This window comes from Babylonia areolata, chromosome 1 (assembly GCF_041734735.1).
Source record: "Babylonia areolata isolate BAREFJ2019XMU chromosome 1, ASM4173473v1, whole genome shotgun sequence".
In the NCBI taxonomy this organism is placed as follows: Eukaryota; Metazoa; Mollusca; class Gastropoda; order Neogastropoda; family Buccinidae; genus Babylonia; species Babylonia areolata.
In genome coordinates this window covers 58,387,986-58,413,719 of record NC_134876.1, presented here as the reverse complement: position 1 = coordinate 58,413,719, position 25,734 = coordinate 58,387,986, and the positions used below count along the sequence as shown (strand labels likewise).

The 25,734-nt window shown below is 45.9% G+C and overlaps 1 protein-coding gene across 11 annotated transcripts in view; it reads right to left on the bottom strand.

The window, feature by feature from the left end:
- LOC143284534 (netrin receptor UNC5C-like) overlaps positions 1–25,734 on the bottom strand; it is a 908,143-nt gene that overhangs the window by 52,096 nt on the left and 830,313 nt on the right. For 4 of the 11 annotated variants that reach the window (XM_076591302.1, XM_076591252.1, XM_076591263.1 and 1 more), the window contains 3 exons: positions 19,199–19,363; positions 10,451–10,492; positions 3,723–3,878 (listed from right to left, as the gene is read on the bottom strand). In XM_076591302.1, coding sequence (XP_076447417.1) covers positions 3,723–3,878; positions 10,451–10,492; positions 19,199–19,363 — 363 coding nt within the window. Of the gene's footprint in view, positions 1–3,722; positions 3,879–10,450; positions 10,493–11,817; positions 11,875–19,198; positions 19,364–25,734 lie in introns of all 11 variants that reach the window. The other 7 variants (XM_076591319.1, XM_076591328.1, XM_076591274.1 and 4 more) reach the window with 7 other exon arrangements.

Genomic DNA, 25,734 nt, shown 5'->3' with positions numbered 1-25,734 from the left:
CTCCTTCTCTCTCTCTTTCTTTCTCTTTCTCTCTGAGGGTCTTCCTGCTGCCCTCAGGCTTTTCTCTTCTTCTCTCCCACTGCAAGGGCGCCTCCCACTCTCCTATCCCCACAAACACACCTCCTCTCCCCGCCATCCCACCTTCCTCGCAACCCTGTGCATTATCAAGATTTAATTTTGGACTGGCAGGCAGGTACAGACTTAAAAGCGTGGGGAAGCGGGGCTGCGCACACGTATGCTAAAAGCCATGTATTTTTTTAGTTGTGTGTGTTCATTAACTTCGATTCTTTGACACCGTGTGATAAATCAGATTGCTACAGATTTCTGTATTTTCTCCCATTTTTCTTCACAACAAGATTTTTTTCTTCTTACCTCGTTTTCTTCCTTTTCCTGTTCTTGTATCGTTTGTTATGGACTGGCCAAGTGTTTGCGTATTAATTTTTTTTCTGTGCCACCTGAAACACGTGATTTTCTATGCCGCCTAAAATCATTCTTTTAGTTTCGTTTCGCTGTTCCTTGCACCATCCCCCAACGGTTTCGACAATGGGAAATGCGAATGTGGATAGAATTATGAATCTAGATCCACCACGCTGGTTTTCTGAGACACTCTACTTAAGGGCTAGAAGCACTGTACTAATTTCAGATGCTTTCACTTTGGAATGTTTGACCAAATTAACTGCTTCCCACACAAACCGATTACCTGTGCAGCTGCCAGAGAGGTCATTCTGCAGCAAGTCGACCATCAGATTACCATCAACAATGCCGATGAACAGAAACAATAATGTGTGACTCAAAACCGGGAATCTGTAACAAACCAGGTTGCAAAATGCTGAGGATTGAGGACAATGTTTTGCTATAACAGTAAGACACGGCCCTGCAGCGATCAAAGAATCGGCTGCGAGTTCAAACTTCCCTGCCTTCCTCACGGAATCATCTCATCTCTACTCTACTTGTCGACGCCCCGCTCTCCAAAACCTGACCACGTCGTCCAGTGTGCTACGAACCTTTACAGCCTGATCACGCTGACGGAGCAAGTCCAGACGCCCAATCGATGATCACCTTTATCACTTCCCCGCCAGATACCTCCGACACCCGTTTCCTGACCTCTCGCCCAAGTCTCCACATTTTTTCTGCCTCACCGTCACCCAGACTCCCTAATGGTCAATTCTTCACCCAGTGCAAACCTCTAATTGGGGCCTTTACCGTCCGTTCCCGGGCCGGTCTGACTGCAGGTGAGGAAGCGAGGAGGACCGTGGCCTTCAGGCAATAAAACCCACATATCCCCCATTGGACCGCTAATAGTTCTGGGTCACTCCGTTCAGGGCCATGAAAAGCGAAGAAACGTTGTGTCAAGGTCGGGGAGAAAACATAGGACGCTGTTTACATCTTCTGCCGTTTTATCTATTTATGTATTTATTTATTTATTTATTTCTGTGTCTTCAGGTACATATCATTAGAAATGTCAGAAATTCAGCCTTTTCTTTTTTTCTTTCTTTTTCTTTTCTTTTTTCTCTTTTTTTTTTTTTGAAACAATAAAGAAACATTATCTTCATTCTCTCTCCCTCTTCCCCCTTGTCCTCTTTTCTCTCTCTCTCTCTCTCTCTCTCTCTCTGGGAAACGTTTAGTTCTTTTTGTTCACAGGTATTTGGAATCGTCGGTCTATACACGAGGTCGTCTTCATATAATCTGAAATTCTGCCCCTCCTTTCCGCCCCCTGTCCCCTCCTTTCCACACCTACACCCCAACCCCAACTCCCTCAAACACATTCCACTTTGGCCCAGCCACAGCTGGTCAGCTATTCCCACATGTTGCTTGTCCATAGCCATAAACACAGACAGGGCCGATGAAAGGCCGATTACTTCCCCTGGTGGCTGGAGGCAGGGTGTTGCCGGACACACGCCAGGCCCTGTCCATCATGGCTAAGGCGGCCACAGAATGAGGTCAGGCCCGCCAAACAAACGGGACTCTCCCGCGGCCGTAACTGTCCAAGAAATGCCACCGCAGATTTTCAGCCAAGCTTGCTGCAGATGTTTCCCGCCCTTGCTATGCCCAGTGACCTGCCTCCCACCCACCAGGCAGCACCAGCACTAAAATATTGACACCACGAGGCTGTGTGCAACCATAAAGCGGGTGACCTTTTCCAGCTGCTGCGATTTGTTGTTGAGCTCACTGAGATGTATAAACAGTTTGGTATGCGGGTCAGCGGTTCGGCCTCCAGACGACAAGCAGAAAAGACGGTAGCCGTTATTACTCGAAATGATACAATGTGCAAGACTCGGGAGTTCTCGGTTAAAAAAGAAAAAAAGAAAAAAAGAAAAAGTTGCTGTATGAGGTAGTTTTGTTCAGTTACGCAACTCCCGTCTGGCCTGGGAAAAACTGTCAAGCCGAGATAACTTTCTGCAGACATCAATAAAGTTGGGGCAAAGTCGTTCCCTCACGCTATTTTCGGAGGGGCATACCAATTAATTACCCTTGACTATCTTTGTTTGCCGTGATGTTGCATTTAATTACTGACTACTATACTTGTATAACCATGCAACTATCACGTTTTAGTTGTTATTCCCAAACCTTCCCCAGCCACGAACACAATGTAATGAATGCACGTTAACTGAGAGCTGATCGCCATGTATCAAAACATAAAACAGCTAAAATTCTTACAGTGACACACACTCTTTCTCTCTCTCAGACACATACAATCTCGGTTCGTGCCGATCTAAGGTCACACCGACATCAGCCACTGTCTAATTTAAATAGAAATAACAAACTAAATCTATACGTGCTTGCTTCGGTTTCCAAGCACTGAGAGTAGACGGGGAATACAATGGAAGTTGCTTCTGTGCTTTTTGACAAGACGAAGAGCACCGGTCATTGTCCAGACTGGCTCATTATGACCGTCCTGTAAGCAGGTCACGCCAATGATTAACGTTGTTAATGAAGGGGTGAGGTGGGCGGGGCTGGCCACAACAGCTGAAACGAATGCAATTCGTGTACGTGTCCGCAGCTCCCGCCATGACGACACGGGGTGGTCAGCTCAATGCAATGACCACGTGACCAATCAGCTCTAACTCGCTACTCTAACGGACAGTCCCCCCCACCCGCACCCCTCATCCCTCAAAGATTTGCCTTGATACCTACCTCTTTCCAAAACAGCCCCCCTTTACCCCTGCGGTCTACACTGTCTCTTGCTTTCTGCTTTACATGAAGTTATATTTTGGAATCTACGAACGAAACATTCCCTCCCTCTATAGGAGAAGTTCCTGTCTGGCTATAAAAGAAATTCAAAATGTACATAGCGTACACAGAGATCAGACTGGCGATCAAACACAAAGAAATAAACTATCAAAAAGAGGAGACGAAGGAGAGGAAAAGATAAGCTTTCAGAGCAGTGAGGCAAATCTTAATTTGGTATTATTAAGATAGTAGCTTGCGCAATGAAGCGGGTTGGCTAGAGGAGTGACGGGGGTGGGGAGGGGGTGGGGGGGGAGTTGAAGACAGAGAGAGGTTCTGAGAGGATGGGGGATGGAGGGGTATAGAGGAGGTTTCAGGGTCAGAGGTAGGAAGAAAATAGTGTGTGTGTGTGTGTGTGTGTGTGTGTGTGTGTGTGTGTGTGTGTGTGTGTGTGTGTGTGTGTGTGTGTGTGTGTGTGAAGGAGATAAAGAGAGGTAGAAAGAGAGAGAGAGAGAGAGGGGGGGGGGGGAGAGAAAAAGAAAGAGAGATCTCACCCTGGCCGTTGTCCATGTCGAACACGCCTTGGTCCCTGGCATTCTTTCGCCGCAGGAGGACGATGACGGGGATGATGACGATGATGATGACGGCCACAGCCACACACAGCCCCACGTACAACGGGATGTTGTCGTCCTCCTCCGCACGACTAGCTGCTGAAAACAGCCAGCGTCTCTTTACCACCATTTACCACAAACACACGCGTCTATCTACCACCATTTAACACAAACACGCGCGTCTCTTTACCGCCATTTACCACAAACACATGCATCTCTAACACCATTTACCACACACTCGCGTCTCTTTACCACCATTTATCACAAACACACACGTCCCTTTATCTCCACTCAACACAAACAAACACGTACACATGCGCTGATTATCTGATCACCGCCTTCTTGCAACAAAAAAGAACTAGATATGAATCTCTTTACCGTCATCTGACACAACAAAAGAAACAGGCATCATCTCTTTATGACGACTTAACACAATAGATGAGAACAAACATTATCTTTTCACCACTATCTGGCACAACTAAAGAAAACCGACCTCGTCTCGCAATCTTTACGGAATGGAAATTGACGTCATCACTTTATCATGACTTCATACAATAAACGAAAACAGGCGTTATCTCTTTCTTATGACGTACCAAACTAATGAAGGTAAAACTCGAAAAGACACTATCACACAGTCACAGTGCTTCTTATCACGAAATTACACAACAAAGGCAAACAGGCCTTTTATCTCTTTGTCAAGACCACACACAAAATCGACAAAGGACGCGATCTCTGTATTACATCTGAACACAGCAAATGAAACAAAATGTGAACCAACTTTATCTCTTGACAAGGATCTGACACAACTGAAAATAGGCGTCTCGTATTTACGATACATTACCATGACAAATAGATAACCTACGACATATGTTAATGATGATTTCCCACGGTTACTTAAAACAGACGTCTTTTGTTCCTTACGATTGTGATTAAAAAAAAAGAAGAAAAAAAAAAGAAATAAAATAATGAAAAAAGGTATCCATGTCTACCATAATTCAGTACCTCAAATGAAAATAAGCGCTAACAATTCAAATAAAAAACAACAACAAAAAAAACACAAAAAACTACGGCATCATCTCACTATGTCGCGTTAATACAAGTAATTTTGACGCTTTCATTTACCATTGTATAGCAAAAATATAAACAATTATCGTGCTGCTTAACACTATTGAAAATATCATGGCACCATACACGTACCACAAATTCACACTACATAAGACAACTGGCGCCGATTACTGTACAGATACATAACTTTACTGCACAACTGAAAAAGACAACTCTGGCGCTGGCGCTAGCTCAATACTATCATACATATACGCGCGCGCGCGCGGATAAACACATGTATAAGGCATATCAATTATTTATGATTAACTGCCATACACTGTAGGGCAACGGAGCACAATCGGCACAGGAAATGCACCAAATACAGGCATTCAAACATGCTCGCACACAGCACAAATCAATGCAGGATTAGTTCCGCTGTTCCTGTGAAAGCACGAAAGCCACACACACACACACACACACACACACACACACAGAGGCATCTCTTTGAGTTCCCTATAACCCAACGAAACAAACGGGTTAAGGTTAATATTGTATGCTTCATCCCTCATGCAATCAAACCGTTTTTTTGTTTGTTTGTTTTGGGGTTGTTTTTTTTGCACACAAGCGGATAAGGTTGATTGGAAGGATGAGATGGGTGAAGGGGTAGTTTGATTGGCTGATTGGAACTGAAGGGTCGGTGGGGGTAGGACACAGGAGAACGGTTAATGAGGGAGAATGGTTAGTATCTGTAAGCATCTGAGACAAAAGCCACACCATGCTGCTGACAGTTTTCAGCATTCAGCTGAGGTCATACCGTCTGGCAGTGCAGATTGCATTTACCCACTTTGAATGTTTTGGGTTAGAGAAAGAGGAGAAGGAGAGAAAGACAGAAACAGAGAGACAGAGAGATGGCAATGTCATTGAGAGACAGGCAGAAAGAGAGACAGACACACAGAGATATGCAGGCAAAAGTCACTGCTGAGTGATTTCTAACAATGCATCCTTGCTCATGCTAGTTTTATAAATGATACTTATTGTTTTTTAATGCAAACAAACACACCTAAATATCACCTCATTCACAACCCAGTTTCATTTCCAGAACAGCACACCCACAAACCAAACCACCCTCCGAAACCCTACACGAATACCTCTCCACATCCTTCACATCCAACACTGGATGGTGAGGGGATTGGGTAGGTTCGTAGCTAATGCCCCCCTCCACCCTTACCCCATAACCTCCCCATCGCCATGGCAACCAAGACGGCGTGCTGAGTTAATGTTGCATAATGCAAACTCCCCTGTTGTCATCGCATTCATTGAACATGGGTCCGCGGCGCCCACAAAGCCAAACGACGCTTTGACAATCACCGCCATTACCACAATTGCTGCGCCACAGGCTGGGGGCAGTCAGTCTGGTATGGGTTAAAAAGGGAGCGGGAACACACACACACACACACACACACACAGATTTGCATGAACCACATTGCCCATGACCAGTTATTGAAAACAAACACAAACAAAAAACAAAAAACAACAACAAGGAAACAGAAACAAAAAACAACAGCCAACCAACAAACAAACACAATTCACTGAAGTTTCAGTTGCTTACTGATGCGCGCGCGCGCATGGGTGTGTGTGTGTGTGTGTGTGTGTGTGTGTTATTTCATGTATGTATGTAAAGTATGTATAGAATTACACACACACCTCTCCGCCCTCCCCCACCTACTCCTCCTACACATACATCACCCCCCCCCTCCGCCCCCCAAGGTCATGTAACCTCCCCCCGATACATTATTTTTACACGAATTTGGGCATCTGGCTGGCATACTTATTTGACCGCGAGCAGATCTCGCTGACAGAAGAGTCCTGACGAAGCATGACGACTGCTGCTGGCGAGGTGGTTTGTGCCAGCTCTGGTGCCGCCCCATCAACAACAACATGGGGTGGCAAAGGAACATGAGGCGGATAACTGGCCTCCTTTGTTAATACACGCATGGACAGACCGATCTGTCTTGGCCTCGTGTTGTGGTAGTGGTGGTCTTACAGTATGCGCTTCTATCATTTTTTTTCTGCTCAGTGTCATAACGGCACCACTGTTACGCTAGCACGTGGTGGAAATGATGGTGTAGGGACCCCGATAACCCCCCTCCCCTTCCACCTCCCAACCCTCTACCCCCTTCATTCTCACACAAATGCCAAATTGCATACGGTTTCCCTTACTTCCATTTACTTCATTTCTTCAAACCAACAAACAGCTCCAGTATAGATGTTTGTTATTTCATGTTGATGGTTGTTGGGTGTTAGTTACGTTCTTGTCATTATCACAACAGTTATATTTTGTTGTCATTTCCATCACCACTACCATTATATCGCCGAGCCCTGTACTGTTTGCGTGTTGCGCTATCTGTCACCTCTATCAGCGGCATTGGAACATAACCTTACATGGCCATGACACGAACACTACGCAACAGTCCGGACTGCTCCCCACCCCCCGTACACACCAGATGGCTATCTGGACCCTCCTTACACGGGATAAACGGCCTCAGCCGTTGGACTCCCCCTACGTACGCCCACCACCGCCCCCCTCCCGTTCACAAGTTCTAGATCAGTTCCCCCGATTACAGGGCTCGGGTGAAAGACTGGGGGTATCCGAGATGAAAATCTTGCAAGCCAGTAAAAAGAGAAGAGGACGGTAGTATAAAAAAAGAAAAAGAAAAAAAAAGGAAGAACAAGCGCAGACGGGTGTGGTTTGTTCACGCACGTCTTCCCCCCGTTTCTAGCGTTTCATCTTGCGTTTCCTTTCGTGACAGCCCGTTTTTCGCCGACTTCCACGCGAGGCTCTGGGAGATAAACAGTTGGTGCGATGATCAGGGACTGGGGGCTGAATTGTCAGAACGCCTGCCCGAAACTGTAAAGCAGTACAACCAGCGGAGAACGAAGACTTGTGGCAGCGCACTGCTCGAGCCTTCAGGGAACTCTCTGCACGTGATCCACGGCTTGCTGTCTTGGCTGATCCACGCCCATCACTTTTGCTGTCTTGCACATCGCACCAGGCTCTTTATTACTGGCTTGTCGCTCACAAGACGTGTCATTAATTAATGATGTACGGGCTTGCAGGGTTGTTCCGAAATGATGAACTGCCTGCTGTCGCGCAGGATGTTCCAGATACGGTGTCTGTGGAAAAGATTGTCTAAATCACAAAATAATGACAGCTTGTCGCAGTTGATGTATTCGTTTCTTGTAAACCACATAGATAAAAGCTGGTTAATGACAAGTTGTGGTTTTTCTTCTTTTTTCAATTCATATAGATAAAAGCAGGCGAACGGATAGTCGGGGTTTTTTCAGTTTCTCTTGAAACATATTGATAAATGTGTGTCATTAATATATATTGTTTACATTAATTTTCGGTGAACAAAATATGAACAGAGAAAAGAGATGGAAGACGCCGTAACATGTTTTGTTAACACCAGCTTTACATCATGTTGGTTTCAGCGCTCAAGTGTTTGTTAGCTATACTGCTACAGGCCGAAAATATTTCAGTTCAGATATCTTATTTCATTTTATATTCATATCTTGTCGGTAATATCTAAGTGTGCGAGTAAACGCGATTGCCAGCGGTATTTGTGCGCGTGCTATTTTTACTGGGTGCGTGCGCACAGCAGCGATGAGTCAAAAATCTTAAACTGGTTAAAAAAAAAGAAGAAAAAAAAAAGAAAAAAAGGTGGGGGTGGGGGTGAAGGAGATTTTCCCCCAACCAAAGATGTAGCCGATGACAAACGGAGCTGAACGCAGAGACGAGGAAGATACGGGTTCAAGGGGATGAGGTGGAGGTGGGTTGGAGGGGGAGAGCAAGGTGGGGTGGGTGGGATAGTGTGGGAGTTATGGTGTCGAGAGGGGCGGAGTGGTGAGGAAGTGGGGAGGAGGAGGTGTGTGAAGAGATGGTTTCTCGCTGATAACTTGTGACTGACGTCTCACTTGCCTCCATGACAATCCGGCTATCAGTATCACAACTGTTAGATCAACTTAGTGTCGGGCCCAACATCTGTTCCACAATTTCTCCGCTCTACACCCTACTATACCCCCCCTCCCCCCAAACCCACCCAACCCTCCCTGATCCCCCACCAACCCCTCTCCAGTCCGCTTCTTCAGTCTGTCATAGTGGCAGCCAGTCCTATCTCTTTGCAATCCAACCACCGCCCCAACTCCCAACCACCCTTGTCCTCCCCATGCTGCTCCTCCTGTCTCTATCTTTCTTCTATCCTACAACCCTTTTTTTTTTTTCAACAATGGATGGAAACGGATATGTTCCATGAATCTTTTATGTCGTTGACTTTACACTTGCCTGCAACCACAGGCAGCGTGCACGCACTTGGGAGCAGACACGCGCACGTTCAGAGAGAGGGATAAAGAGAGAGACAGAGAGAGAGAGAGAGAGAGAGGAGGTAGGTGGGGGAAAGACAGAGGCAGCATATTATGTAGAAGGCTTTCCACACACACACACACACCAGGAATGTCGGAGACGAACAAACAATACGTTCATGTTAAAACAAATGATACCCTTCTATCCCAAACACCAAAGAAAAAACAACCAATTACTATACAAGTATACATTCTCACACACAGGCAACACTCCTTTACCCTTTCCCAACCCAAGTGCCATCATCACCCAACACACAACAGCAGTAGCACATTCCATGCAGCTCAAACATCCAGCAGCCTTTTCGCACTCCCTATATACAACAGTCCTCGCGCACCTGCTAAGAGAAATCGGAATAATGTTTGTTCATTATCCCGTGTCACACAACGTTGTTAATGGAACACATGATCCCGATGTGCAAAATGCAATCCAATGCAGTCCACCTCCCGTGCAATATCATGTCACACTGCTCACGCCACACTTCAAAAAAGGACATGCAATGTTACCCACACTTTCCTCTTCACGTTTTTTTCCTTTCTCAATAATTTGTTTAGTTTCACAGCATAATGTTTTATTCTGCTATCAACCCAGACATCAGATAAACACACGATGAAATCATGGTTCTACTTGAAAAAAATATCACACACACACACACACCCACCGCTAAACTGCTAAAACGTCCATGGCAGCACAAACGCTCAAAAGAGGTATTTCATACCATCGTCAGTTGGTGTGACTACTGGACAAGTGCGGCAAAACGGAAAGACAGGCAGTTTAGAGTGACCAGGTTTATCTAGCTAAACCACCAAAAGCATCTCCAGATTTTCTGGTCGAGTAAACGAGGACGTTCAGCAGCGAAAAGAACTGAAGACACATAAGATTATAAACATTACGGTGAGACTTGGGGAAAGCGCTTTTTTTGTCTGGTCACACACGGGTGTAGTAGAGTGTCAGTGTAACACGGACACTATCCACCAATACCCATTACAAGCAACAAGGAAAGCCAGGGAGTAACGTTAAAAAACAATCTAAAAAAAGCAAAACTGGACTGGACACGCAGTGAAAAGCAGACACTCCACTGGACTGGCACCAGGAGACAGATGGGCGCTTCACTTCATGTCCAAATACTACTGGGAATAGAAAGCATTTTTATCTTTTATTTTCAAATACCAACAAGTGTGTACGCATGTAAACAACAGAAAGAACTAACCTTTTTCTGACATCGTCACTTCGGGTTTCATAGTATTCGATTCTGAAAAAAGGTGGTGGTAATGTACATGGTTTTATGGGGGACAATGTGACAGCTCTCATGAGTTTGCATCACAGGGGAGAGGGTGGGGGGTGGCGGTGAAAGACGTCAAGAGGTTGAAATGTGAAAAGTATTAGAACATACACACAGGCGGGGAACAGAGAGAGAGAGAGAGAGAGAGAGAGAGAGGGGGGAATACAGACAGACAGAGAAATGTGAAGGGTGAGAACCGACCCTGTCTTATGCACACACACACACACACACACACACACACACACACACACACACACACACCACAACATACATACAGTTATCAACACAAATACACACACACTCACACACACACACACTCTCTCCATTTATCTCAATCTTTCGAACACGGTAACCTATCGGAAACCATGCTTTCATTCACATCTTCATTTCACATAATTATTATACTGCAATTAATTAAAACATTCACATCAGGCTACACACTGTAATGAACAATTTGTAATATCCTACATTGACAATAAAATGAATTTTATGTCTTCTACAATGCACTCTAAAACATGTATGGCATTCAAGACATTCATTCTACTCTCGACGTGAATTCCGTGGAATCTTATGGAGATTCTTTTTCATGCAGCATGCGTGTGAACAGGTATTTCAGGGTTGTTTTTGTTATCATTTTCTTAGTGCCCATGCAAGGACAGAACACAATGTCAAACATTAATTAGATCCCGAAGGCGTGAAAATCAATTCTCCATTTTGTCAAAGACTACAAAAAAGTGGGAAAGAAGAGAGAAGCTAATCTCATTTTCTCAGTTGCATGCACGAGAGGTTTCTGTTCCATAATTCGAGATCATATCGAATCAAATTCACTCGGTGCCATTGAAGAGAAGGAAAGGGGAGAAAGGTGGATGGTAGTGGTAGTGAAGGGGATGGAAGGGGTGGAAAGGGATGGGGGTGGGGGTGGTGTCAGCTATAATCCACACCGAATTGTTCTTTCATTGTGCCACTCGGTTTCGTCGTCGTCGTCGTCGTCGTTGTTAGTGGTGTGAAATGTTGACTATTTTTCCCTTGCCTAAGAGTTCTATATTTCTCTTGAACATCATTACCACCGTAACAGTTCCACTCGACTCTCGCCACGTCAGTACAGAAGAATGACACCATACAACACATTTGGCAATACATTTGTTTGGTGGTGGTGGTTGTTTTTTTGTTGTTGTTTTTTCACTACGTGGTAGGGGAATTGTGGAGGTTCTAGAAGGGAGAGAGGGATGGGTGGGGGTGGAGGGCAGCAAGCCAGGGAGAGAAAAAGTCCAACAGCAAGGAACCACTACCCTTACCCTCACTCTCCCTCCTATCTGTGGCGATGGGAACCTTGGGTGTGAGGTCTCTGCGCTCTGAAACGTCAACACAATTGAATGGAATGGCACAAGGCGCTGGCTGATAGACACAACCAGAAGCGGCAGGGCAGAAAGGGGAAACCCTTTAATTGTGGGGGACGAAAACGTTGAACAGGCTTCTTTTCTGCCGTCAGGTCTTGTCCCGTCAGGTTTTATTAACACGTCATCATAAACTTGAAATGTGTTGTGAAACTTAAAACAAAAATAGAAGAGAGACAGACAGACAGACAGACAGACAGACAAGAAAACATACACACATCTCTTTACAAAACAAAATTCCCCAAAAAAACGGACAGCTGACCTCGTCCCCCACGACCCTCTATTAAAAAAAAATTTAAAAAAAGAAAAATAGACACACAAAAAAAGAAAAAGAAAAAAGAAAGTGTGAGGATTTGTGTTCTTCCCGGCTGTCTGACCTGTCTTCTTGCGAAACCAGCCGATATTCCGGTGTAAAAATCGAGAGAGACAGTGCACGAATGAGGTGACTCCTCCTCCTCCGGGGTTCCCCTTTAAAAGAGAACGTGACTTCATTACGGGCCATTGTCCACAATATGCAAATAGCCGGGGCTGACGGATATGAGAGAGAGAAAGAGAGAGAGGGGGAGGGGGAGGGCGGGGAGACGGGAAGGGGAGGGGGGAAGGGGTGTCCAAAACAAAGACTAATGACTCCTTGGCTGATGATCCCCAGGAGATGAGGTGACTAAGGGGCGGGCGGTGGGGGTAGGGTTGGGGGACTCCATCGTGGGGAGAGGGGAGAAAGAAAGGGAAAAAAAAAGAAGAAAAAAGAAGCAGAACAAGATGCACAACTGCCAGGTCCAATTACAGAAATGAGAAGTGAAGGTGTCAGAGGGAGAAGTAGGGGGGGACCCCCCACCCAACACAAACTTCCTCCCACCGGACCTCCAAGCGCTAGGGAAGACATCGTCCGTTCCCCCGGCTCGTCATTAGACGCTGTGCCGAAAAGCTTCACACCCTCCGTCCTTTACTCTTTTCTCAATTACTGCCCGATAGGGTCCGGGATGCCTCCACCCCTACCCAACACACATACACACACACACACGCACACGCACGCACGCACGCGCACACTCACAAAAAAGACGAAAATAAAAAAAAGAAAGAAGAAAAGAAGAAAGAAGCACAAGTGCCGCGACAGTGTCGGAGCGGGGACGGAAGGAAGTCTTACAGTCTCAACAGAAGAGAGTGTGTTGGGGAATTTTGTCAGGCAGGACAGACAGGGTTCTGGTGGCGATGCACGTGCTAACGCTTGTCAAAGCAGGCTCGGCCGGGTGTGTGTGTGTGTGTGTGTGTGTGTGTGTGTGTGCATTGCTCTCTGTTCTTTCTTTCTGTCGTGGCGGAGGAGGAGGGGACAGGGTGAAGATGGAGGAAGGGTGGAGAGGGAGGTGGGGGTGGCTGACAAAGCGGCCTGCTTTGGAAGGGGGTTGACACTGACCTCAATTGCCATGCCATGGCTCTCTCTCTCTCTCTCTGCATGCACATTTGGGAGAGAGAGAGAGAGATGGGGGGGGGGGGGGGGGGGCTGGGCGGGGGAGACACAAAGAGTCAGACGCAAAATTGATTCCAATCAACTATGGAATAAACTTAACCTATTTCAAAATATTTACTAACCTCACCCGAACACAATGACTCCTGAATCCCTACACCCTCCCCTTACACACACACACTCACACACACACAGAGCCAACGCACAAACACAAGACATATCGATCACAACTCGCCTCAGCGACCTAGAAACTTCAGTCATCGACAGCGCTCTAAGTGGTTCTCCTCAAATCAAAAACTCACCCACCCACCTCACACTCCTCCCCTTCGCCCCAACCCCGAAATTCCCACACTGTGCCGGTGACAGTGACGCGGCCATCTCGGGGCCCCAAAACTCTTCCAGTGGTGGTAAAGTGCCTTGTAGTGAACGAACGGCCGTTACATCCGGATCTCGCTGGGGGCAAACAGGCCATCCCCACTGATCACCCCCCACCCCCCAACCACCACCCACCACACACAGCACCCTCTCCTCCCTCTACTCTCACCCCCCACCGCCATCCATCAACCACTACAAGCTGCCAGCGCACCTGAACAGGTAAGAGCGCCAGAGCCCATCATCCACTTAGGAGCGTGTGTGTGTTCTCCTCTCACTCCCATGTCCCCCATATCCCCTTACACCGGTGACACAGGTGCCCGCCAGGGTTAGGGCAGGATGAGTGGGGGGGTGGGGGTGAGGGTGGGGGGGTAAGAGGGTGGGAGGAGGGGAATGGTGGGGGAAGGAGGGTGACTGGAGAGGCGGAAGAGGGGGGGTTAGGTACTGGGGCGTGGGGAAGGAGAGGGTTGTGAGATAAAAGAAGGGTTCTCTCTCCTTTTGATCGTTATTGTACAGGTTAAGTCTATGGAGTGACAGAGTGAGTGAGTGAGTGAGAGAGAGAGAGAGAGAGAGAGAGAGAGAAATAAACAGGTAATAAAAGACCCTCTTCCAAAAGACCTAACAAAATAAAATAATAAAGACAGACAGAGGCTGACAGAGAGAGAGACAGAAAGAGAGAGAGAGAGACAGACAGACAGACAGAAGCAAAAGTACACAAACTCTCGCACACGAGTGTAAAATTATAATGTGAACTCCCAACCGACCCCAACCCCCACCCCCTCCATTTTCACTGAAACTCCCATCTCGATAGTCGTTATTACAATCACGCACGACAGTTGAGAGTGTGTGTGTTTGCGGGAAGGGGGGTCCCCTGGGGGGGTCCTTGTGGAAAAGCTATGAGCCATCCATAATAACTGTGTGGTGTGGTCTGGTGTACGTAACGGTGACCCGTGTTTGCCTTTCACTTTACCCACCTCACCACGCACGACACTGAGGGTAGAACTTGCATAAAAACCAAGGGTCGAACCCCTTTCAACGGCTTCGATCAGTCAGTCACAACAGGCTAGGCTCCAGTGACCCGGGTCATGACGACCGTTGAAATCTCACCTCCTACTGTGTCTTGCCGTTTCCGACAGGCCCCCCGGGAGAGATGGGGGAGGGATGAGAGATGGGTGGATCTGATTGCCTTCTACGGCCACTTAAGCACTTTACAATACATCCTACCGGGTATAATAATCATGGGAAAAGGTGGTTCTTCTTTCCTCCCCCCCCTCCCCAGCGCCCTCCCCCCCACCTTTCTTCCAATCTCAGTTGAACGTATATCTCTAGAAGTTTCTCTCTCTCTCTCTATCTCTCTGCTTCGTGCCACACGGCTGCAGAAATCAGAGATGGACAGCATTAAACTACACAAACACACTCAACGAAAGATGTGGAGACAAAAAGAGGGTGTGCGCTTGCTTGGTTGAGAGAGGAGGGGGAGAGGGAGGAGGTAGGGGAGAGGGAGACCTAGAGTCAGACAAGAAGGTGCGTGCGTGTGTGTTGGGTTTCAACTTGTTCTACATGCGTAATAAAGATTAAAAAAAAAAAAAACCCACTAAAATATGCCGGATACAGAGACCAGAATCAAACTGTCCCCCCCCCCCTCACCCGGCCTCCCCCCAACTCCTCCCTAAAAAAAAAAAGCAAGAGAAACGCACACAAACAGAAGAGACAGCAGGACAAACTGTAAACAAATCCTGATGCATTTGCTGCTTTTTTTCCCGGTGTCGTGGTGTCAACTTTGTCCGTAATGACAGGCTGGGGCGGCAGTCAAAGAAGTCCTTTCTCCCCCTGCATAGTTTGGCATGATGGATGTTGCGGATAATCGGCTGACAAACGCACTTTCCGAGACGCGGCCCCGCGGGTTGGGGGAGTCAGGCATGGGTGTTGTGTAGCTTCTTTCACTGACTTTAGGGGGAACATGGGGTATTAGGGGGCGGGGGCGTGGGGAAGAAGTGAGGAATGGAAGAAGTTATTTATATAGAGAGAGGTGGCGGAGAGAGTGAGAGATGAAGGGAGAGAGAGAGAGATGGAGAGGAGAGGGGGGGGGGGTAGAAGGAAAAGAGACAGGGAGAGACAGAGATGATGGAGACTAAAGCGAGAGAGAGAGGGGTGGGGGGTGGGGGTAGAAGGATTAGAGAGACAGGGAGAGACAGACAGAGAGACACGGGTTTTATGCCTCATTCTCTCCAAGAAAGGAGACGACAAAAAGCAGTAATTATGCACTGTGTGTGTGTTTGTCTCTGTACGTGTCTCTCCGCGTGTCTTTTTCTGTGCCTCTCCATTTGTCTCAGACTGACCTTGTGTGTGCATCTCCTATGTACGTCAAATATGTATGTAGAAAAGCACTCATATTTCGGTTATGAATAAGATCCTATCGTTTTTTTTTTCAACATACAGAAGAAGAAAAAATAAACAGAAGAGGAGGAGGAGAAGGAGGAGGAGGAGGAAGAAGAAGAAGAAGAAGAAGAAGAAGAAGAAGGAACAACAAAAACAACAGCATTTCTTTATTTCCCCCTAAATTCGTGTCATTTTCGGTGCAGAACTCTCAGAACAATGCACTGTCTGGGTCATATCTCCTCACTGACGGTCTCCTGCAGAGCTCTTTTGTTCCAGACAAAAGCCTGAAAGTTTATGTGTTCGCAATCCTGAATGGAAAACGAAACTTTGCGGACGTGTCAAAACTCCCCCCCCCCCCCCACCCCCCCACCCCGAGTCGCGTTCATCCTCTGCTGTCTGAGAACCTATTACCCTTCTGCAACTCCCTATCGTCTGTCAAGTCTGTGTGCTTCAAGTTTTATGTTGTGTTTACAGCGTGCGTGCGTGCGTGCGCCGGTGCGTGCGTGCGTGTGTGTGTGTGTGTGTGTGTGTGTGTGTGTCTGTGTATTCGCGTGCAGACGCTTAGCTGGCATCTGATAATCCTGATTTGTTGTTTCCATCGTTGGCGTAGCAATGCAAATAGGTGGTAGTGATACCGATGAAAATGATGATGTCGTGGACGATGATGACGGTACAGCAGATGGCAATAAGACCGGGACAGACTTACCTACAGGCCGATACATGTATGTACGCATATCTGAACGCCACCAGCCGGATGGTTTGGTCTGTAAATGGCAGGGTCATAAAACTGATGGTTTCCCGCTTCATAAGCTCTGCCACGGCAATGGTTTAAAGTTGAACTGACGTCTTCTGCAGATTTCTCATTTAGTCACACAAAGCCGTCAAGTTTAACCTTGTAATCAATCCTGCAACTAATACTTGCTTGGTCACTTTATCGGAAACTGAAAACATCCACACACTGACAGCATACCATCTTGGGAACCAGTTTCAATGTTAAGGGTCGAAGGCCCCACAACCTTTCACGGCCATCGGGGCAGTCAATTCAATAAGCGCTGTGTCGAGGGCTCGGCGTTGGAAGGCGTGGCCCTAACCTCTCCTTCCGCTGTTGTATAACCTTCCACAACCGAAGCCAGGTACCCATTCACACCTGAACCTACTGGCCCACTTTAAATCTACAGAGTCTTACCAAGAAAGCACAAGATCGTATGCCAAAAGAGAGTACACCTACTGGACAGCGGCAAAGTAATATTCGGGCAGCATGACTGCTTCATTCATCCACAAAACACTCATTTGCATTTAAACAATTTCACGACTGTCAGAAATTGGCATGTAATGACAGACAGCGGAGCAAAAGGAGGGCAAGCCTTGTCATTGTAATTTCTGAGAGTCCTTTCACGAAGCTTTCCAAACTCCCATTCGCTATGCATGTTCTGAACAAGGGTGCTGGTAATTAAACGAATCCGCAGAGTAAGAATGCCGCCCCTTCCCCCCTCCTCCCTCGCAGTTCCCCATCGCCGGGTTAAACATATGACACAGTTTATTTATAAGGACATTATATCAACTCATGGGGAGACAATGATTTATTACACATCTGAAGAGAGAGAGAGAGGGGGGGGAGAGAGAAATATGGACGGATGGATGGTTTATTCATATAAGGGCCATTGCCCCTCGTGAATGGGGTACACGTAGAGAGAGAGAGAGAGAGAGAGAGAGAGAGACAGTCAGACAGTCGCAAGGTCCGTATCGCACAACCTGAAAAAAAGGGCATCAAAATGCACGTGTCTCAAATGCAACAAGATGACGCACGGGACAGTACGATATGGCGTGTTTGCTTACAGCTGCAGTCTGTACTCACTCAGACGTCACTCTCCTCCCTGTATTTCAATCCCTGGTCGTCTCTCGCACATGAACATCCATCCATCCTTACACCAAGCGGGTTACAGCATGTTCAGCTCTAGTTAGCGGCGGAACAAGTGCAGACGGAACACAAAGCCAAAACAAAACAAGCGGAGGGTTTTAATGCTGCAAACGACGCACGGGAGAAGCAAGGGAAGAGCTGGTAATGGGAGGGAGGAGGAGGAAGAGGGAGAGCCTCTGACAACGTGGTACATGCAGCCAGGCGGGGTCAACAAACTACAGAAGCCGCCAAAGCAAACGTTGTCGGTCGTCCAAGCTGGAATGGCTCAAGTAAAACCATTTTCCTTTACTATATCTTTTATATATAAACATTTACTTAACACTTTCATAATGGTCAGTTTCTCCAAGAAAACGTGCATAAAAATGAAAAGCGTGGGCTCAGGAAAATCTTAAACAGAAGGCATTTACAACAATACACAATGATATATCCCGAGATATCTTCATATGAAAACGAACTCGCAAAATCTGAATACTGAAAATCCTTAAAATTGAAATCGAAAATCTTTAAACTTGAGGCAGGAAAATGATATGATAAAAATGCATTTGACAATGTATATGACAGTCACCTTACTGGAATATGGAATGCAAATTTACACAGTCTGGGAGTATTTAACCACCCATTCTGCATAACCTATTGTCAATCTATACACAGACCAAGAATCTGCCAAACAATTAGAATCGTCACTTCTTTGCAAACACGACTGAAAATGCGCACTTCAATGTTAATAGTGCTTTTATTTATCAAACTCTCTCTATTGTTAACATTACGTTCTACAATTACAGCCAACACGCAATCCAGTTTGTTATTGTGATTATCACAGTCTGCTATCAAGCCAGCCCAAAAATAACCATCACCGTCACTAAAAAAGTTATGTCACAAAAAACAGCCTAAACTTTTATCAGTTATTTCCAGAATCCAGCCAGTCCCAACTTGTGACGACGAACGACAAGAGCCCAAAACTCAAATAAACCCAAACAAGAAAACAACAGTCTAAAACCAAACCAATAAAAGCGGGGAAGCAAAATCGAACGAAACGAAACATACATACGCACGTAGCACACACACACACACACGAAAAAAACAAACCCAACCAAACAAGCTAATAGAAATCCAAAGCCAAAACAGATTGCCAAGAAGAGAAAGGGGACTACCTGGGCACATGCCCCCCGTGCAATTGGCGGCCTCTAGATTGGTGCTTCCCGCGCAGAACTGGCCGCCATTGCCAGGCGAGGGGCTATCACACGAACGGGTTCGATGCTGCCGGCAGTCAGGGCTGCAACTGGACCACGGGGACCAAGGGGACCACGCCCCGTCCACTACAACACACGACAGGCAGAGGGTGGAGGGTTCGAGTCCGGTCACAACGCAGTCACATGGCACACACCTCGCTTCTATTTCTCCCTTCTTCAATTTCAAACTTTCGTCTTTCTATGCACTTAAAAAAATATTGGGTAATACATAACGTTTCAATCTTTATACACCTCTTTGCTGTACTTCTCTTCTCGATCTTCTTTCTCAAAATTTCTTATTATTGTGATCTAATTCATTTCCTTTTCTTTTTTTTTATTTTACAAAAAATCAGTTGTGTTATTGGTGTATGATTGTTTCCTTCGCATTTTGTATTCTTTTTAGCCTATTTTCAAATTGGCAAACATGGAACATTTCAATCTTTCTTCCTCTCTTTTTTATTTCCTTCTTACAGTTTACTTTCCAGTAAGATCCGTAACGTTTCCATCTCTCTTCGTCTACGTTTTTCTCCCTTTTCTTTTAGCTTGTTTATTTTCCAGTTAGGTTTCTTGTTCATTATTTTCTTTTGAAGACATATTTTGTGCTATTTCATATAGATATCATTGCTTCTTATTTTCATTCTTTTTTAAGATCATTACTTTAAACCCATGCTTCATTCTCTTCAATTCCATGCGCCTTTTGTTCTTCTCTTATGCAATGATAATGTTAAACATCACTTCCACACGAAGAATTCTCTGTTGCGAGTCAATCAAATGAAACGTTTTCTCGATTCCTGCAATAGAAAATGAAGTGGGATACCCTTCTTTTTTTTTATTTCACAGACAGGGATATTCCGCAGATGCAATATATTTCAGCTGCCTTGTGAAGGTCCGGCAGAATAACTCAAATGAACAAAGATAAAAAGGAACCCTACAACATCCATATGTGTATAATAAAAAAATAATAATAAAAGGGGGGAAAGGGGGTAAAACTTCAAAATACAAAGAAAATACATAAACCGGTAACACAATCGCACACATAAAAAATAAACGATGAAATAAAAGGAACGAATAACAACCATACCAACATTGATCATACACTAAAACACGCAATGCAGATTCTACCATCTACTTTCTACACAATAAACATAAAATAATAAACAAAAAACAATAACAGAAGTAGACGAAAACGCACAGAGTATTAAATGAACCCAAATCAACTTTAAACGAAGGACAACAGAAAAGACATCAGAAAATAAGGTGTGCCGAACAGTACTCTCAGGTGTACCCCTGTCACACCCGTTAAGGACGGACAACAGCAAAACATGAGGAAAGGAGGATGCACAATTTCCACACTGTCCATCAGGTCTGACCACACAACACAGAATGGTCATGTGTTCTGTGGGTTCTCAAATCAGGTCAGTCGGCTTTACTGAATGCTCGGCAACACAAATGTCACAAGAGATAACTGTATGTTTGGTACCATGTGCGTTTTGGTTTGGGTCTCTCTCTCTCTCTCTCTCTCGCTCACACACACACACACACACACACAAAACAAAACACACAAAAAAAAACCCCAAAACAACAAAAAATACCAAAACACACACACACATACGCGTGCGCAGATTTTTTTTAATCGTTACATTGAACGTGAAAATCAATACTTCAAATAGATATATGCAATCACTGCTTTGTGTGGCTGGACATACAACTCCTCCTCATTCCTTGCTTACACACACACACACACACACACACACACACACACACACACACACACACACACACACACTGACAACATCGCCTATACACTTCGGAGTCCGGCAGTTCCGGATTCGTGCAACAGCACCAGCAACAGCACCAGCAACAGCAGAAAGAGCACCAGCAGCAGACCCTAATGACTGCCGCCTGCCTGGGATAATCAACACCGCCTGGCAGCCAGCCTCACCACCTTATCCCCCACCAAGGTCTGTAGGCAGGAGGAGACGGAGGTGAACGAAGGCCAGGCAAGAGCCAGAAAGCAAAAGAAGGGCATTCCCCCCTTCCACCTCCTCCCCTTGTCAAAATTGAATCAGCTTCATTGTGCGGGGCGCCAGTTTATCCGTTAGTGATTAAATCAGCATCCGAATTATCTATATTGATCCTGGCTCCGACGAGATTTGCCTGCCTTCCCCCGTCTGCCGCCATCGGGGAGACACAACAATAGTGGCAGGGCAAGGGCTCTGACGCCTGCCAGCAACTTCCTTTCGCCTCGCATCCCCCACCCCCATCTACTCCTCACTGTCCCTCTCTTCACTTCCTTTCTCTGCTCATCTTCCTTTCACACACCCCCACCTCCCCTTTTTCTGCTTTCCTCCTAAAAATAAAATAAAATAAAATAAACAAACACACAACCAACCATTGGTTTATGTGGCCTCCACCACAACTACCGGTTCGGTGGATGGCTTGCTTGCTTGTTTGTTTGTTTGTTTGCATGCGTCTGTTGACTGGTTTGTGCTTGCTTGCCCATCTTTGCTGTTCCAGCTCCTATTTTGCTCCCCTTCTGTGGCGTTCTCGTTCTGTTCTTTCGCCGTCCTGTTTCCCCATTCACCACACCAGTTGTCGTCACTGTCCCAGTTCTGGTTATACGGTTCTGGCTGTGTATAGTGTGTTCAACATGAGTCATATCAGACTGTCGACATCACGATCGTATGTCGACGCCCCCCCCCCCCCCCCACCCCCCCGTCGCATGCAATGTGGTGAGAGAGAGAGAGAGAGAGAGAGAGAGAGAGAGAGAGAGAGAGAGAGAGAGAGAAGTAGAGGAGATGACTGATACTTCAATGACACCATAACAAAGACGATCAGGAAACAGCATTTCTCCGCTCAGCCAAACTTACTATGCTGGGATAGAATATGACAACTTTGTCGTTTCGTCATTTCTAAGTCTTCTCTCTCTCTCTCTCTGACCAGCGCCTTGGTTTTACGTAGATCAGGCATCTGCTTTTTTTTCCTTCTTCTTCTTTTAAAATTTTTTTTTTAACGCCTATGTGGTGTAGCGTAAATGGATCAGTCCGCATGCTTTGACACCTCCTTAAAACCGAAACTGATGCCTAATTTTCTTTGACCACCACCCACGTCCCGCCAGTTTCTTTAATTTGCCATTTAAAAACAGAAAACTAGTGGCGCCAGCTGGGGTTACCAAGGGGGTGTCTTCCAGTGCACTGCCATTTTCTGCATGCGTTGTATTATTGATGGAAGTGGATGAAGATGGGAGAGGAGTGGAAGCGGAAACACGCGACTGGATGGGGGGCTGGGAGGTGAGTTTAAGAGAATCTGATGAAGGTAGAAGAACACAACATGGCCTGTTTTTTTTGGTTGTTGTTTTGTGTATTTCGTTTTTCACAATTCAAGCAGACATAAAATTGTTGCTTCTGATAACCTGGCAGAATCAGAAAAAGATAGAGAAGACTACAACGTAGTTATTTATTTCTTCTTTTTTAAAAAATTCAAGCAGACAAAGCTGTTGCTTTCGATAGCTCCCCCTCCCATCTGCTATAATAATACCACGGTTTGACGGGCACAATAACCGTGTCTGACCCGATGATTTGTGAGATTCTTGGCTCGAACCACAGCTGCGCTCAATGCATGGGTCAAGAGTGGATATTTCCCCCACTCTTCCTGGACAACGTGTGTGTGTAGACATGCGAATAGCTCGCCCACTTTATGTGCATAGGCTTATCCAAGATCGAATATGGTAATGAATGCAAAAAACAAACAAAAAAGCAAAAACAAACAAACAAAAAAAAAAACAAAAAAACAACACAACAACAACAAACAAACAAAAAAATTGGGAGTAAAACTGAAAGCCAAAGAAGAGCAAGACAGTCTTTCAGCAAAAACTTTTACCTATCTCTAAGGCATATAGCTCTGTTCCTGATCCTTGCCTAGGCACCACAGACACAGCGCTCTGTGGGGATGTGTGGGTGGGTGTACACGTGCAGCCATCTACAGACAGACACACGGTGGGAACAGGTGAACACAGGGGAAAGGGGCGGTGGACGAGGTGATCTCCTTGGCCCTCAGGTTAACTGCACTGACGCCAGTCGCCTCTTGAGGAGCGATGAGGCGTGACTGTTTCCCCCCCCTGCTTTTAGCCCTTGGCCTCTCAGGAGTCCTCGAGAAAGGAGTCCATCTTTCTTTCTGCCAGTTCCCCAACCTTCCTCATTCTTCCCCATCCTATCCTACTCTTCCCGTCACACCTCCCACCATCACCCCTTCCTTGCACCCTCTGTATCACTCCGGCGTAAGATTCATCAACCGTTTTGGTAGGTGTGGGTTTATTCTATCGCATCGGAAGAAAAAAACCCAAGCCAGCAACAAAACTTTACAAGGTGATTGAAGCCAAGCGCTCTTCCTCTTCCTCTTCCAAGAGATGTCAGATACACAGACTCCTTGGAAAGAGGTAAGGAACGGGTGAAACAATTATGCGTCTGGATCGGTTCTTTCAGACAAAGTAGTACTCACAGCTTTTCAGATCAGCGAACAAAGCATTTTTCTTTAATTTTTTTCTTTTGATTTACTAGCAAATAAACTTTTTCTTCACTAATTAATTGTTTTGGTTGGGGGGGGGGGGGGGGGGGGCAAACAAAGCAGTTCTTTATGCTTTTCATTCAACAAAGAAGTTCTCTCTGCCCTTTCATCGGCATCAAATAAGTTCTGGTTTTTTAATCTGCAAACAAAGCAGAGTTCTGAATGTGAATAAACAGGCTGTTAGTTCTCTCTTTTCCCCATCAGCAAATAAACTGTTCTTTTTACTTTTCAGGTCAGCAAAGTAGTTTTCAATTCTCTCCGCCTTTTCAGTCAAGAAGACAAAGCAGTTCTTTGGGGGTTTTGAATCGACACATCCTCTCTGCTTGTGAATTAGCAGATAAGACAGTTCTCTCTTATCTTTTGAACAACAAAGTAGTTCTCTCAGCTTGTGAACCAGCAAAGCAGTTCTCTCTACCTGCTTTTCAGATCAGCGGGGCACACAGCAGTTTTTTTCGCTTGTGAGTCAGCAGACACAGCTATTCATCTGTGCACTTTGTTTATCAGCAGATTGAACAGTTCTCTCCAATGTTTGATCAACAAAGTAGTTTTCTATGCTTTAGCGTGTCAACAAGCGAAATGGTTCTCTCTACTTCAGTTTGGATCAGGAAACAAACCAGTTCCTATAGATCCATTCTATCTGCTCGAATTTCAGCAGATAAAACAACCGGGGGAAAATGGGAAACGTTTTAAATCTGCATGCCAAGCGGCAAGAGTCAAGCAACAGCGCGATTTGGTCAGAAATATACGTGGCACGTGAACTGACGCCCTTTTACGTGACAGGATAGTTCAGGTGCTATGAGAACACACACACACTCTCTCTCTCTCGTTGTGTCTCTTCCGTCTCTCTGTCTCGGTATCTCTGTCTCTCTCTGTCCCTCCCCTCTCTCTAAACATTGATGTGGCAGGGCAGCAGTTACGAGTGATCGAGTGATAAGTTCCCCGACCCCTCCCTTCAAAATTCCCCCCACCCGTTCTCCCTCCCTTCCCCTACTCTTCTTCCTACACAAAAAGAACGGGAGTGCTACCGGTAGCTTGAAGATTTGGCACATACCCTGAGGGCTTTTACCTTCGGTTTTTCGGGTGTTTTTCTTTTTTTTTCTTCTTTTTTTTTCTCCTCCTTCCCCGTATCTTCACGTGGGTATAAATACAAGTGAGACAGACACCTTTATCACTATCGGTATAGAAGTACAATCCCCAGCTGCAGGCACGCAACTACTTCCCCTACCATGGCCGAGACAGAAGAGAGAGAAAGCCCCCAGGGCTCCAAGCACGGTTGACGCGAAAGCTCTTGTTTAGTATTTACTGGTCCGACTGCTGGCTTTGTCGGGATTTGAAGGGATGATTCCTTCCTGTTCGTACATGCCTGCGTAAGCTACTATAGTGGGCAAGCAGACTGCCTTCGGGTTCGAAAGAGACACGATTGTCGGCAATCGTCGTAGACAATAAACAACTGAATAACTATATCATTTTTGTTTATTTTCTTTTGTTTGGATAAATGGTGTTCCTCAATCACCGTAAAAACGCAAAGTTTTGAGGGAGTGAGGGTGTTGTGTCGCGAGGTGTGTGTGTGTGTGTGTGTGTGTGTCTGTCTGTCTGTGTCTGTGTGTCTGTGTGAGTGTCTGTGTGTGTCAGTGTATTGCAGACCATAAAAAGATGCAACGACACATCACGAAAACTAATTATATGTCTGTTCAAAGTAGAATGCGGAGGGGGTGCGGGGGGCACTCACACTAACGACATGAGGCATCGACATTTTCACTCCCCGACTTAAATGACAGACAGAATCATAGAAGCTACTCCTCCTTCCCCTTCTACACCTCCCCCTACTCCCCACGTGATAGGAAAGAAAGACAAAGCGACCTAGTGAACAACTGCTCTTGCTGTTGTTGCTGATC